At 39.2% G+C, this 14,508-nt stretch overlaps 1 protein-coding gene across 8 annotated transcripts in view; it reads right to left on the bottom strand.

Annotated features, from left to right (window-relative positions):
• Positions 1–3,430: 3,430 nt before the first annotated feature.
• The window catches only part of LOC133537889 (plakophilin-4-like), a 280,220-nt gene continuing 269,142 nt past the window's right edge, over positions 3,431–14,508 (bottom strand). For 7 of the 8 annotated variants that reach the window (XM_061879014.1, XM_061879012.1, XM_061879015.1 and 4 more), the window contains 4 exons: positions 12,302–12,419; positions 12,054–12,194; positions 6,635–6,699; positions 3,431–4,286 (listed from right to left, as the gene is read on the bottom strand). In XM_061879014.1, coding sequence (XP_061734998.1) covers positions 4,047–4,286; positions 6,635–6,699; positions 12,054–12,194; positions 12,302–12,419 — 564 coding nt within the window. In that variant the 3' untranslated portion in view covers positions 3,431–4,046. The remainder of the gene's footprint in view (positions 4,287–6,634; positions 6,700–12,053; positions 12,195–12,301; positions 12,420–14,508) is intronic. The other variant, XM_061879018.1, reaches the window with a different exon arrangement.

Below are 14,508 nucleotides of genomic sequence, written 5' to 3'. Positions count from 1 at the left end.
TTCTGGCAAATCTGTATTGGTCATATTTTGAGATGTTTTACTTTGATATTTTTCGCTATCTTTTAATTGGAGCTTTTTTCCCCAATTCCATTTCATGGTTCACATATCTTTAAAAAAAAAGAAAAGAAAAAAAAAAATATATATATATATATATATATATATATATATGTATTTTTTTAAAGATATGTGAACTATGAAATGTTAAAAATGTTTAAAATTTTATATATATATATATATATATATATATATATATATATATATATATTATTTTTTTTTTATTTAAAGATATGTGAACTATGAAATGGAATGGGAAAAAAAGCTCCAATTAAAAGATAGCGAGAAATATCAAAGTAAAACATCTAAAAATATGACCAATACAGATTTGCCAGAATATTTTTTTCAAATTTTAATCATAATCATTTTGAAAAAAATATTTCACAAATATTCTTTGTCGAAAAAACTGAAGCTAAAATGAAGAACTAAATTAAAATGTATTTATTATTCACATATATATATATATATATATATATATACATATATATATGTGGAAGTCGCTTCCTTGCAATCCCACAGTCAGACACGACACAGGACTCCAACTTGCAGGGTTAACAAGCTTTTTAATGTTTTATTTTTGTAAAGTTTTCTCCAGACTTTTCAGTCTCACCAATCCTCCTCCCCCCTCTGTTCCCCACTACTACTGTTAAAGGGGAACATTATCACAATTTCAGAAGGGTTAAAACCAATAAAAATCAGTTCCCAGTGGCTTATTTTTTTTTCCGGAGTTTTTTTCAAATTTTTACACTTCATGGAATATCCCAAAAAAAGGCTTTAAAGTGGCTGATTTTCGCTCTCTGTGAAGCCACTGTCCATTTTCCTGTGACGTCATTTAGTGATGCCGATAAAAAACAAACATGGCTGACAGCACAGCCAGATATAGCGACATTAGCTCGGATTCAGACTCGTATTTCAGCTTCTTAAGCGACTCAACAGATTACGCATGTTTTGAAATGGATGGTCGGAGTATGGAGGCAAATAGCGAAAATGAAATTGAAGAAGAAACTGAAGCTATTGAGCGAATAGCTATTGACGCTATTCGGCCATGTCTGCCTTAGCATCGGCGGTAAAATGTTCAGACCAAACGTTCGGGACTTTCGCATCTTGAGACACTGGATCAACTTAAATCCGTCGATTGGTAAGTGTTTGTTTGTCATTAAATATGGGTGGAGGGAAACGCTGCAAATATAGCTACAAATGTACATACAGCTAGCCTAAATAGCATGTTAGCATCAATTAGCTGGCAGTCATGCTGCGACCAAATATGTCTGATTAGCACATAAGTCAATAACATCAACAAAACTCACCTTTGTGATTTTGTAGACTTTATCGTTGGAAATGCATCTGCAGGATATCCATACATCTCTGTGCCATGTCTGCCTTAGCATCGCCGGTAAAATGTGCAGACCAAACGATCGGGACTTTCGCATCTTGAGACACTGGATCAACTTAAATCCGTCGATTGGTAAGTGTTTGTTTGTCATTAAATGTGAGTGGAGGGAAACGCTGCAAATATAGCTACAAATGTACATACAGCTAGCCTAAATAGCTTGTTAGCATCAATTAGCTGGCAGTCATGCTGCGACCAAATATGTCTGATTAGCACATAAGTCAATAACATCAACAAAACTCACCTTTGTGATTTTGTAGACTTTATCGTTGGAAATGCATCTGCAGGACATCCATACATCTCTGTGGCATGTCTGCCTTAGCATCGTTGGTAAAAATTGATTAGCATGCTATGCTAATCGATGCACATTCTACGTAAATCAACTTGAATCCGTCCCTGATCGTGTTGTTCCACCCTCCGACAACACACCGACGAGGCATGATGTCTCCAAGACACGGAAAACAGTCGAAAAAACGGAAAATAACAGAGCTTATTTGACTCGATGTTTGTAATGTGTTTGAGAAAATGGCGGTTGACTACCTAGGTGACGTCACGTTTTGACGTCATCGCTCCGAGAGCAAATAACAGAAAGGCGTTTAATTCGCCAAAATTCACCCTATTTAGAGTTCGGAAATCGGTTAAAAAAAATATATGGTCTTTTTTCTGCAACATCAAGGTATATATTGACGCTTACATAGGTCTGGTGATAATGTTCCCCTTTAAAGACGACAGGTGATTAGACAACTCGTACCACCTGGGAAATCTTTTTTTTTACCTGCCAGCTGTGTCTCGCCGTCAGCACTGCCACAACCCCCGTCTGATTGGTGCTCTGTCTTCAGCACCATGGACAGAGGCGGTGACCTTTGCACCTGCAGGCGCGCTGATCACACTCTCCCCCACATTATACGAATTTATTGTTATTTCGAACGAGTCCGTGCATATTATGAATGACGTGTTGATTTGAACATTGTCTATGTTCCCATCAAGTTAGCATTGAAAGATTACAGTTGGTACAAAATGCGGCTGCTAGACTTTTGACAAGAACAAGAAAATTTGATCATATTACGCCTGTACTGGCTCACCTGCACTGGCTTCCTGTGCACTTAAGATGTGACTTTAAGGTTTTACTACTTACGTATAAAATACTACACGGTCTAGCTCCAGCCTATCTTGCCGATTGTATTGTACCGTATGTCCCGGCAAGAAATCTGCGTTCAAAAGACTCCGGCTTATTAGTGATTCCTAGAGCTCAAAAAAAGTCTGCGGGCTATAGAGCGTTTTCCGTTCGGGCTCCAGTACTCTGGAATGCCCTCCCGGTAACAGTTCGAGATGCCACCTCAGTAGAAGCATTTAAGTCTCATCTTAAAACTCATCTGTATACTCTAGCCTTTAAATAGACCTCCTTTTTAGACCAGTTGATCTGCCGCTTCTTTTCTTTCTCCTATGTCCCCCCCTCCCTTGTGGAGGGGGTCCGGTCCGATGACCATGGATGAAGTACTGACTGTCCAGAGTCGAGACCCAGGATGGACCGCTCGCCTGTATCGGTTGGGGACATCTCTACGCTGCTGATCCGCTTGAGATGGTTTCCTGTGGACGGGACTCTCACTGCTGTCTTGGAGCCACTATGGATTGAACCTTCACAGTATTATGTTAGACCCGCTCGACATCCATTGCTTTCGGTCCCCTAGAGGGGGGGGGTTGCCCACATCTGAGGTCCTCTCCAAGGTTTCTCATAGTCAGCATTGTCACTGGCGTCCCACTGAATGTGAATTCTCCCTGCCCACTGGGTGTGAGTTTTCCTTGCCCTTTTGTGGGTTCTTCCGAGGATGTTGTAGTCGTAATGATTTGTGCAGTCCTTTGAGACATTTGTGATTTGGGGCTATATAAATAAACATTGATTGATTGATTGATTGACACCAATATGTATTTTGTGTCACAGTTGGCACAAAAAAAACAACGTAAGTGTGAGGAAAAGTGGCGAGAGAGTTTAAAAAACAAAAGTGTCCTTTTTATTATATGATCATGACTGATATGATACCACCGTATTCTTCATATTTATATATCTCTGGAGCTTTAGTATGGCACATAGTCAACGCTTTAGCAGTGCAGAAGAATGTAAACCAGGTCACGTGACATTTCTTCTCTATTTACAAGACAACAGGAAGTACACTTTCATCTTTCTGTACATCTTCACCGCATACTTTGATTTCGTATTATCATTATTTTTTTTATTTCATTTGATTTTTTTTTCTATTTTGGCTTCAGCACGTACACAATCTCCATCTTTGACTCGTCGCGCGGATCCTCTCATCACATGACTCACACCCTCGCCGCACTAGCACAAGCTACAAAATAATCCAAGCTGACATCTAAACAAAGCAGGACTGGCAATCGTGTCCAGTTTTGTCTCTCACTTGGGATTTTTTTTCTTTTTTTCCTCCTCTAACTAGTTTAAGAACGTTCCTAATTTCCTTCTATGAGCACACATTCCGTGGTTCCCTCTGCCAGGCCAACTCCCGTACTACACACACACACACACACACACACACACACACACACACACTTACACACACACTTCATGTTAACTGTTCTTTCAGAAGTTTTAGACCCATGAGTCCGGGGAGCCGGGATACTGCTCGGCCCGGTAGGAGGGTCCCCGCGTGCTGGCGTAAATGTCCACGTAGTTGGTACCGGTCTTCAGTCCGCGAGGCTGGGAAATGTAGTCCACGGCGGGCGGGTACGTGATCACCTCGTCCATGTAGGGGTCGTCGTACCCGTGCTGCACGTACATCCTGTACGGCTCGTAGTTCCTCCTGCCCACCTCGTCTGCATAATACAGCGGCTGGCACAGACAGACGGGAATAGGATCAGAATGAAGACCAAGTACAAAAAAACCCCAAAACCGGTGAAGTTGGCACGTTGTGTAAATAGTAAATAAAAACAGAATACAATGTTGGCAAATAATTTTCAACCTATATTCAATTAAATAGACCGCAAAGACAAGATACTTAACATTTCAACTGGTAAACTTTGTTATTTTTTGCAAATATTAGCTCATTTGTTTCATAAAAGCTGGCACAAGTGGCAAAAAAGACTGAGAAAGTTAAAGAAAGCGCATCAGGTGAACAGGCTAATTGGGAACAGGTGGGTGCCATGATTGGGTATAAAAACAGTTTCCAGGAAAAGCTCAGTCTTTCACAAACAAGGACGGGGCGAGGGTCACCACTTTGTGAACAAATGCGCGGGCAAACTGTTTACAGCACCCGTTTCCATATGAGTTGGGAAATTGTGTTAGATGTAAATATAAACAGAATACAATGATTTGCGAATCCTTTTCAACCCATATTTAGTTGAATATGCTACAAAGACAACATAATTGATGTTCAAACTGATAAAAAAAAATTTTTTTTTCAAAAAATCATTAACTTTAGTATTTGATGCCAGCAACACGTGACAAAGAAGTTGGGAAAGGTGGCAATAAATACTGCTAAAGTTGAGGAATGCTTATCAAACACTTATTTGCAACATCCCACAGGTGTGCAGGCTAATTGGGAACAGGTGGGTGCCATGATTGGCTATAAAAACAGCTTCCCAAAAAATGCTCAGTCTTTCACAAGAAAGGATGGGGGCGAGGTACACCCCTTTGTCCACAACTGCGTGAGCAAATTAAGAACAACGTTTCTCAAAGTGCAATTGCAAGAAATTTAGGGATTTCAACATCTACGCTCCATAATATCATCAAAAGGTTCAGAGAATCTGGAGAAATCACTCCACGTAAGCGGCATGGCCGGAAACCAACATTGAATGACCGTGACCTTCGATCCCTCAGACGGCACTGTATCAAAAACCGACATCAATCTCTAAAGGATATCACCACATGGGCTCAGGAACACTTCAGAAAACCACTGTCACTAAACAGTTTGTCGCTACATCTGTAAGTGCAAGTTAAAGCTCTACTATGCAAAGCAGAAGCCATTTATCAACAACATCCAGAAACGCCGCCGGCTTCTCTGGGCCCAAGATCATCTAAGATGGACTGATGCAAAGTGGAAAAGTGTTCTGTGGTCTGACTAGTTCACATTTCAATATGTTTTTGGAAATATTCGACATTGTGTCATCTGGACCAATGGGGAAGCGAACCATCCAGACTGTTATCGACGCAAAGTTGAAAAGCCAGCATCTGTGATGGTATGGGGGTGCATTAGTGCCCAAGCCATGGGAAACTTACGCATCTGTGAAGGCACCATTAATGCTGAAAGGTACATACAGGTTTTGGAACAACATATGCCGCCATCCAAGTGCCGTCTTTTTCATGGACGCCCCTGCTTATTTCAGCAAGACAATGCCAGGCCACATTCAGCACGTATTACAACAGTGTGGCTTCGTAAAAAAAGAGTGCGGGTACTTTCCTGGCCCGCCTGCAGTCCAGACCTGTCTCCCATGGAAAATGTGTGGCGCATTATGAAGCGTAAAATACGACAGCGGAGACCCCGGACTGTTGAACAACTGAAGCTCTACATAAAACAAGAATGGGAAATAATTCCACTTTCAAAGCTTCAACAATTAGTTTACGCAGTTCCCAAACGTTTATTGAGTGTTGTTAAAAGAAAAGGTGATGTAACACAGTGGCGAACATGCCCTTTCCCAACTACTTTGGCATGTATTGCAGCCATGAAATTTTAAGTTAATTATTATTTGCAGAAAAAAAATAAAGTTTTTGAGTTTGAACATCAAATATCTTGTCTTTGTAGTGCATTCAACTGAATATGGGTTGAAAATGATTTGCAAGTCATTGTATTCTGTTTATATTTACATCTAACACAATTTCTTAACTCATATGGAATTGGGGTTTGTATGTAATATAAAGTTATACTATAATAATATATAACGGGATTATTATAACGCCATAATGTGAAAAGACTATTTTTGATAGTCATGTTATTGCAACATTCACTGTTCTGTTACAAACAGAATAAGGAAATGGGATAAAATTGCTGTGATATGCAAAGAGTTAGGAATAAATAAACTCTGCTTCTTCCTACTCCTTTTCGGACGTGCTGTAATGACACAACTTGAACTATGTGATCGGAATGCAAGTTCCAAATAAACTGAAACTGAAACTGAACAAACAAGTGACGTGAAAAGGTTGTAATTTGATGGGATGTGTCCGCTTTAACGAGCGCTTTTTACCTGTGTTCTCCTGGGCTCCTCCCGCGTGGGTGATGGGTAGTAATACGGAGACGGTTTTCCAGACCCTGCAATGCAAGCGAAAATAAAACAAAAGAGTCAGCGGCAGTTGCAATGGAGGGGATATGTCAGGTTCAGACACTGATGACATCTATTAAACAAGACAAGAAGCAAGGAATTAAACAGAGACAGAATTAAATTCGGCTCAATTGAGGAGAAACGTCTGGGCTGTACTCTTGTACTCTTGTCGGACGTTCCAAAACCCACAGGACACTATTATTCTTGTCTCGCCAGAGGAATTCAGAAAGTCAATTTCCACTTGGCTGCGGCTCACTAATAATAACGCCGGCATGGTGTGGCCGGGGTCCACTTTCCTGTCACAAAACTGCTCTGAAGAGCTTATTTCCAGCTCGGGTGTTTAACAGGTGCTCCATGTCTATGAGAGGAAATATGGAGTCTATTTTAGAGTGTTGGGCAATGTCTGACCAACCTTACTCAGCTGGACCCAGCAGACATTGGAAAAAATGGCAAATCTACTACAATAAATGGAAAATATAATGAATCAAATTGAACATTTCCATGCACTTTTGTTCACTAAAATGAAATAATTATAATAGGAAAAAAAAGTAGTATCATCCATCCATTTTCTACCGCCTGTTCCTCTCGGGGTTGCCAGGGTGGCTGGAGCCTATCCCGGCTGCATTCGGGCAGAAGGTGGTGTACGCTACCGGGAAACATTAAGTATGTCAATTTAAATTGACAATAAAATGTTGTGAATGAAATAGAAATAATATGGAATTTAATGCGCTAAAAATAAATGGAATAATTTATTTTTTGGGACTAAAATGATGTCATTGCAAACATTTTGCAATTATAACAGCATATATTGAGAATTAACCTGTATTTTTCCAAACAAAAAAAAAGAAAATTAAAGAGAATTAAGTTATTATTTAAGTTTGAACATTTGGTCATGGTATCATTGGAAAAAAATGGCAATTTTACAAGAATAAATACTAAATATTATGAAAAAAAGTCGGAGTATTGTGGAAAAAAACTGGCGATATCATTTTTTTTTTTTTTTTTTACGAGCATTAATATTATCAAAAGGAAAAATTGTCAGAATGTTATTAAATTGAGGCCACAATTATGTATTCCTTCGTTATCTAAAATTCAGTCATAGTATGAAGGAACAGTTGCAAATTTACTAGAAGAAAATCGCGATATTATCGAAAAAAGTTGTAGTTTTACGAGAAAAAAAGTCATAATATTGTGAAAAACAAAGTTTGGCTTAATTGATTAATTTACTTTAAGAAGGAAGGAACAACTTTATTCAAACAAAATCTCATTATTGGTGAGAAAACATGGTAAGATGATAACGTCTTGATATTGTGAGGACAAATTCATAATGTTACTAAAATCAAGTAATTGACCTAGAAAAAGTAGGGGATTTATGATTAAAAAAAGTCATAATATTGTGAAAACAAAGTTTTATTTTAATGACTAATTTACTTTAAAAAGGAAAGAAGGAAGGAAGGAAAAACTTTACTAAAACAAAATGTCATTATTGGTGAGAAAACATGTTAAGATGAACAATTATTAGGACAAACAGGATAGGGTTTTTGGGCCCCATGAAAAGAATCTTTACAGGGCCCCCAACACATAATTTCATCAACATTAGGGGCCTCTCTGGGTCCCCCTCCATCATGGGCCCCTAGAATCCGTCTCCTTTACCCCCCGCCCTTTTCGGCGCCCCTGAGGACAAAGTCATAATGTTACTAAAATCAAGTAATTGAACTACAAAAAAAAATGTTATTCGACTAAATTAACATCACGACTCGAAACATATATTCGGTGAAAAAAGTAGTTGTTCTAATTAAATAAAAAATATATTAAATTTTTTTTTAGTGAAACAGTTGTAATTGGATGAGAATACTTTGTCATTCTAGGATAATTAATTCCCAGTAATACGAAAACAAAGTCTTAATTTGACTGAAATAAAGTAGTGCTGCCAAACAATTACATTAAAAAAATCAGATTAATCATTAACTTTAAAAGGTAAATTAATGAGAAAAGACTTTAATATTATACATTAAGAGAAAAAAAGTAGATTTTGCAGTCAAACGTTAGTTTTACTACCAATAAAAGTTGTCATTTCATGAAACTACATGTAACACATGGTTCTTTTACTCTAATAAAGTGATTGTACCATAAAAAAATATATTTTACTAGATTAACGTCACTAATAAAAATATATTTGGCAAAATAATTTTACTCAAATTGATTCATATGACAAAAATTACAGTACAACAAAAAAAATGTTGTAATTTGTTGAGAATACATGTTTTATTTTGAGATGATGAAGTCATAATATTACCAGAACAATGTCTTATATGTACTAATATTAAGCAATTGTACTACAAAATAATTAATTAATACATTTTACTAAATCAACATCACTATGAGACAAATATATTCTGCAAAATAATTTTACTCAAATAGATTCATATGACAAAAATTACAGTACAACAAAAAAATGTTGTAATTTGTTGAGAATACATGTTTTATTTTGAGATGATGAAGTCATAATATTAACAGAACAATGTCTTATATGTACTAATATTAAGCGATTGTACTACAAAATAATTAATTAATTAATTTTACTACATTAACATCGCTATGAGACAAATATATTCTGCAAAAAAATTTTACTCAAATAGATTCATATGACAAAAATTACAGTACAACAAAAAAATGTTGTAATTTGTTGAGAAAACATGTTTTATTTTGAGATGATGAAGTCATAATATTAACAGAACAATGTCTTATATGTACTAATATTAAGCAATTGTACTACAAAATAATTAATTAATAAATTTTACTAAATTAACATCACTATGAGACAAATATATTAGGCGAAAAAAGCTGTCATTTTACTCAAATTATTGTGGGGAAAAAAGTTAGCATTACTAAAAAAAAGTTTTAATCGAATGAAATTTCCTTTGTTTTTTTTTAGATGATGAAGTCATAATATTAAGAAAACAAAGTCAAATACTTACTAAAAGTAATTGTACAACAAAAAAAAATTATTAAAAAATTTCACTTTGCCAGCGCTCTAGAGCAGTGGTCCCCAACCACCGGGCCGCGGACCTGTACCGGGCCGCAGAATATTTTCTTATTAATGTTTATTTGTTTTAAATTTTTAAAAATGTTTTATTTTTATTTTTTTATTAAATATACATAAGATACACTTACAATTAGTGCACCAACCCAAAAAACCTAAATTTTTCATGACAAAAACCTCCCTTTTTCATGACAAAGAAAGAAAGAAAAAAAAAGAATCCCCCCACCCTCGCCAGGCCGCAGGAAAAATTAGCAAGCGTTGACCGGTTCGCAGCTACAAAAAGGTTGGGGACCACAGCTCTAGAGTCCCCAACCACTGCATCGACGCTTTCCAGATGTAGCTTACCACCACCAGGTGTGAATGAATGATGGGTTCCCACTTCTCTGTGAGCGCTTTGATTAAATAACAATAGAAAAGCGCGATATAAATCTAATCCATTATTTTTATTATTATTATTCCATTGGACCTGGTGATGTGTGGGCTTAGATGCAGCTGCTCGGCCATGGAAACCCAAACCATGAAGCTCTCTGCGTAACGATGTCGTATATGTACTAATATTAAGCAATTGTACTACAAAATAATTAATTAATTAATTTTACTAAATCAACATCATTATGAGACAAATATATTAAGCGAAAAAAGCTGTCATTTTACTCAAATTATTGTGGGAAAAAAAGTTAGCATTAATCGAATGAGATTTCCTTTGTTTTTTTAGATGATGAAGTCATAATATTTAGAAAACAAAGTCAAATACTTACTTAAAGTAATTGTACAACAAAAAAAAATTATTAAAAAATTTCACTTTGCCAGTGCTGTAGAGCAGTGGTCCCCAACCACCGGGCCGCGGACCGGTACCGGGCCGCAGAATCTTTTTTTAGTAATGTTTTTTTTTTTTTCATTTTTAAAAATGTTTTATTTTTATTTTTTATTAAATCAACATAAAAAACATAAGATACACTTACAATTAGTGCATCAACCCAAAAAACTTCAATTTTTCATGACAAAAACCTCCCTTTTTCAACACAAAACCCCCCTTTTTCATGACAAAGAAAGAAAAAAAAAAGGGAGGTTTTAGTCATGAAAAATTTGTTTCATGACAAAATAATTTGTTCCGCGCCAGGCCGCGGAACAAATTATCAAGCGTTGCCCGGTACGCAGCTACAAAAAGGTTGGGGACCACTGCTCTAGAGTCCACTGGCGACTCTCAGTTGGTTTCCATAGTTACTCATTATTTTCACCTGCCGCCTGTTCCGGACGTGCACCTGTTTTGTGATTACTGTCATTATTTAAGCCTGCCTTCTCCAGTCAGTCAGTCTTGCTTCCTAGTTTGTTTTCGTACAACAAGTGACGACTTTTGTTTGGCTGCTCGCTATCTAGGGCGGTATAGCTCGGTTGGTAGATCGGCCGTGCCAGCAACTTGAGGGTTGCAGGTTCGATCCCCGCTTCCACCATCCTAGTCATTGCCGTTGTGTCCTTGGGCAAGACACTTTACCCACCTTGCTCCCAGTGCCACCCACACTGGTTTAAATGTAAAAATTAGCTATTGGGTTTCACTATGTAAAGCGCTTTGAGTCACTAGAGAAAAGTGCTATATAAATATAATTCACTTCACTATGTAAAGCGCTTTGAGTCACTAGTGAAAAAGTGCTATACAAATATTATTCACTACACTACTGTACACCACTGTATCGACACTTTCCATTGGACCTGGTGATGTATGGGCTTAGATGCAGCTGCTCAGCCATGGAAACCCATAGCATGAAGCTCTCTGCGTACTGTATGTGGGCTAATTTGAAGGTCACGTGACGTTTGGAGCTCTGTAGCAACTGACTGTGCAGAAAGTCATCCGCCGACCAATCTCTGTCAGTTTACGTGGCGCTACCACTTGGTGGCTGAGTTGCTGTTGTTCCCGAACTTTTCACTTTTCTTACTATAAAGTGGACTTTGGAATATTTAGGAGCGAGGAAATTTCAGGATTGGATTTGTTGCACAGGTGGCAGTTCCACGCTGGAAATCACTGAGAGCGCATTCTATCACAAATATTTGTAGAAACAGTCTCCATGCCTATGTGCTTTATTTTTTAAAGCACTTAGGCACCTGATTGTCATCATTTGGATGGGTGGCCAATTAATTTTGGCGATGTAGTGTATTTGCATATTACTGCAGTTTAACTCGGCATAACAGTCATGTGTTCATCGGATGACCCAAATAGGAGTGAAAGTGTTTGGCAGGAAGAGAAAGTCAGCATTGTGAGGCCGACAAAAGCCCAAAATCCCCCGAGGGAACCCGTGTGTTGCATACCTGTGTACTGACTTTTGTGAATACTGTTGTCCACCTGGTAGTTATAAAATTGCATAGTCGACGGTGCCCTCTGGTAATCCCTGACCGCGTCCCTGTGGTCTCTCACGCCCAGCAGGGCGGGAGACGACATGGCGCTGGCGGCTAAACACACGGGAGAGAAGAGGCAGATGAGCGGAACATTCCGCCAGGCAGGGCGTCATTGTGCAGACCAGTGGAATGATGGTTAAAAATACAAAATAAAACCTCACCAGGATGGTTGAGAGGGGACATCTGAACACCGCCCGTGGGGAGGGTGGGCTGGGACTTGAACCGGTCTCGTTCGAGCGTCGAGACAGGAGTGAGGAAGTGGTTTTGTGTCCATCCATCCTGTCGGGAAGCACGAAAACATACAACTGTCACGTTGTATAGAGCGGCCGTGCCAGCAACTTGAGGGTTGCAGGTTCGATTCCCGCTTCCGCCATCCCGGTCAATGCCGTTGTGTCCTCGGGCAAGACACTTTACCCACCTGCTCCCAGTGCCACCCACACTGGTTCAAATGTAACTTAGATATTGGGTTTCACTATGTAAAGCGCTTTGAGTCACTAGAGAAAAGCGCTATATAAATATAATTCACACATTAACAATACACGGCAAGGGCCCGATTTACATACAACACCCGAAAACCAGTCAAGTGGTGTATATGGTCAATAAAAAACAGAATACAAAGATTTGCAAATCCTTTTCAACCTACAGTTGTGTTCAAAATAATAGCAGCCCCACTGTGGGGTGTAAAGGTACATCTTATTAGTGATTCCTAGAGCCCAAAAAAAGTCTGCGGGCTATAGAGCGTTTTCCGTTCGGGCTCCAGTACTCTGGAATGCCCTCCCGGTAACAGTTCGAGATGCTACTTCAGTAAAAGCATTTAAGTCTCACCTTAAAACTCATCTGTATACTCTAGCCCAGGGGTGCCCACACTTTTTCTGCAGGCGAGCTACTTTTCAATTGACCAACTCGAGGGGATCTACCTCATTTATATATATCATTTATATTTATTTATTTATGAAAGAGACATTTTTGTAAACAAGTTAAATGTGTTTAATTATAATACAAGCATGTGTAACACATATAGATGTCTTTCTTTCACGAAGACAAGAATATAAGTTGGTGTATTACCTGATTCTGATGACTTGCATTGATTGGAATCAGACAGTAATGATGATAACGCCCACATTTTCAAATGGAGGAGAAAAAAAAGTTGTCCTTTCTGTACAATACCACATGAAAGTGGTTGCTTTTTGGCATCCAATTCATCCAGCTTCCATACACTTTACAAGAAAAACATTGGCGGCAAATTCCGTAGCTTGCTTGATTGACATTCACGGCACCCGAGGGTCTTGTGAGATGACGCTGGCTGCTGCCAGTTCATTATTATGAAAAAATGACAGAGAGGAAGGCGAGAAACACTTTTTATTTCAACAGACTTTCGCGCCGTCTTTTCCGTCAAAACTCTAAAGGCCGACTGCACATTTCCTATCTTCACAATAAAAGCCCTGCTTCATGCTGCCTGCGCTAACTAAATACAGAGTCTCGGAAAACTGGCGTGCACAAGCGATCCCTCAGAAAGCTGGCGTGCACATCACTTGTGCACGCCAGCTTTCCGAGACTCTTATTTTGTTAGCGCAGGCAGCATGAAGCAGGGCTTTTATTGTGAAGATAGGAAATGTGCAGTCGGCCTTTAGAGTTTTGACGGAAGGTACGGCGCGAGAGTCTGTTGAAATAAAAAGTGTTTCTCGCCTTCCTCTCGGTCATATTTTCATAATAATGATCTTGCAGCAGCCAGCGTCATCTCACAAGACCCTCCGGTACCGTGAATGTCATTTAAGTGACGTCTTGGTGAAGATTGATGATCACTCATTTTTAGGTCTATTTTTTTTAAAAGCCTGGCTGGAGATCGACTGACACACCCCCCGCGGTCGACTGGTAGCTCGCCATCGACGTAATGGGGACCCCTGCTCTAGCCTTTAAATAGACCTTTTTTTTAGACCAGTTGATCTGCCGCTTCTTTTCTTTTTTCTCCTATGTCCACCCCTCCCTTGTGAAGGGGGTCCGGTCCGATGACCATGGATGAAGTACTAGCTGTCCAGAGTCGAGACCCAGGATGGACCGCTCGTCGGGACCCAGGATGGACCGCTCGCCTGTGTATCGGTTGGGGACATCTCTACGCTGCTGATCCGCCTCCGCTTGGGATGGTTTCCTGTGGACGGGACTCTCGCTGCTGTCTTGGATCCGCTTGAACTGGACTCTCGCGGCTGTGTTGGAGCCACTATGGATTGAACTTTCACAGTATCATGTTAGACCCGCTCGACATCCATTGCTTTCGGTCCTCTAGAGGGGGGGGGGGGGGGGGGTTGCCCACATCTGAGGTCCTCTCCAAGGTTTCTCATAGTCAGCATTGTCACTGGCGTCCCACTGGGTG

Source organism: Nerophis ophidion, linkage group LG19, assembly GCF_033978795.1.
Source record: "Nerophis ophidion isolate RoL-2023_Sa linkage group LG19, RoL_Noph_v1.0, whole genome shotgun sequence".
In the NCBI taxonomy this organism is placed as follows: Eukaryota; Metazoa; Chordata; class Actinopteri; order Syngnathiformes; family Syngnathidae; genus Nerophis; species Nerophis ophidion.
The sequence above is the reverse complement of the archived record's forward strand: the minus strand, read 5'-3'. Positions and strand labels throughout refer to the sequence as shown.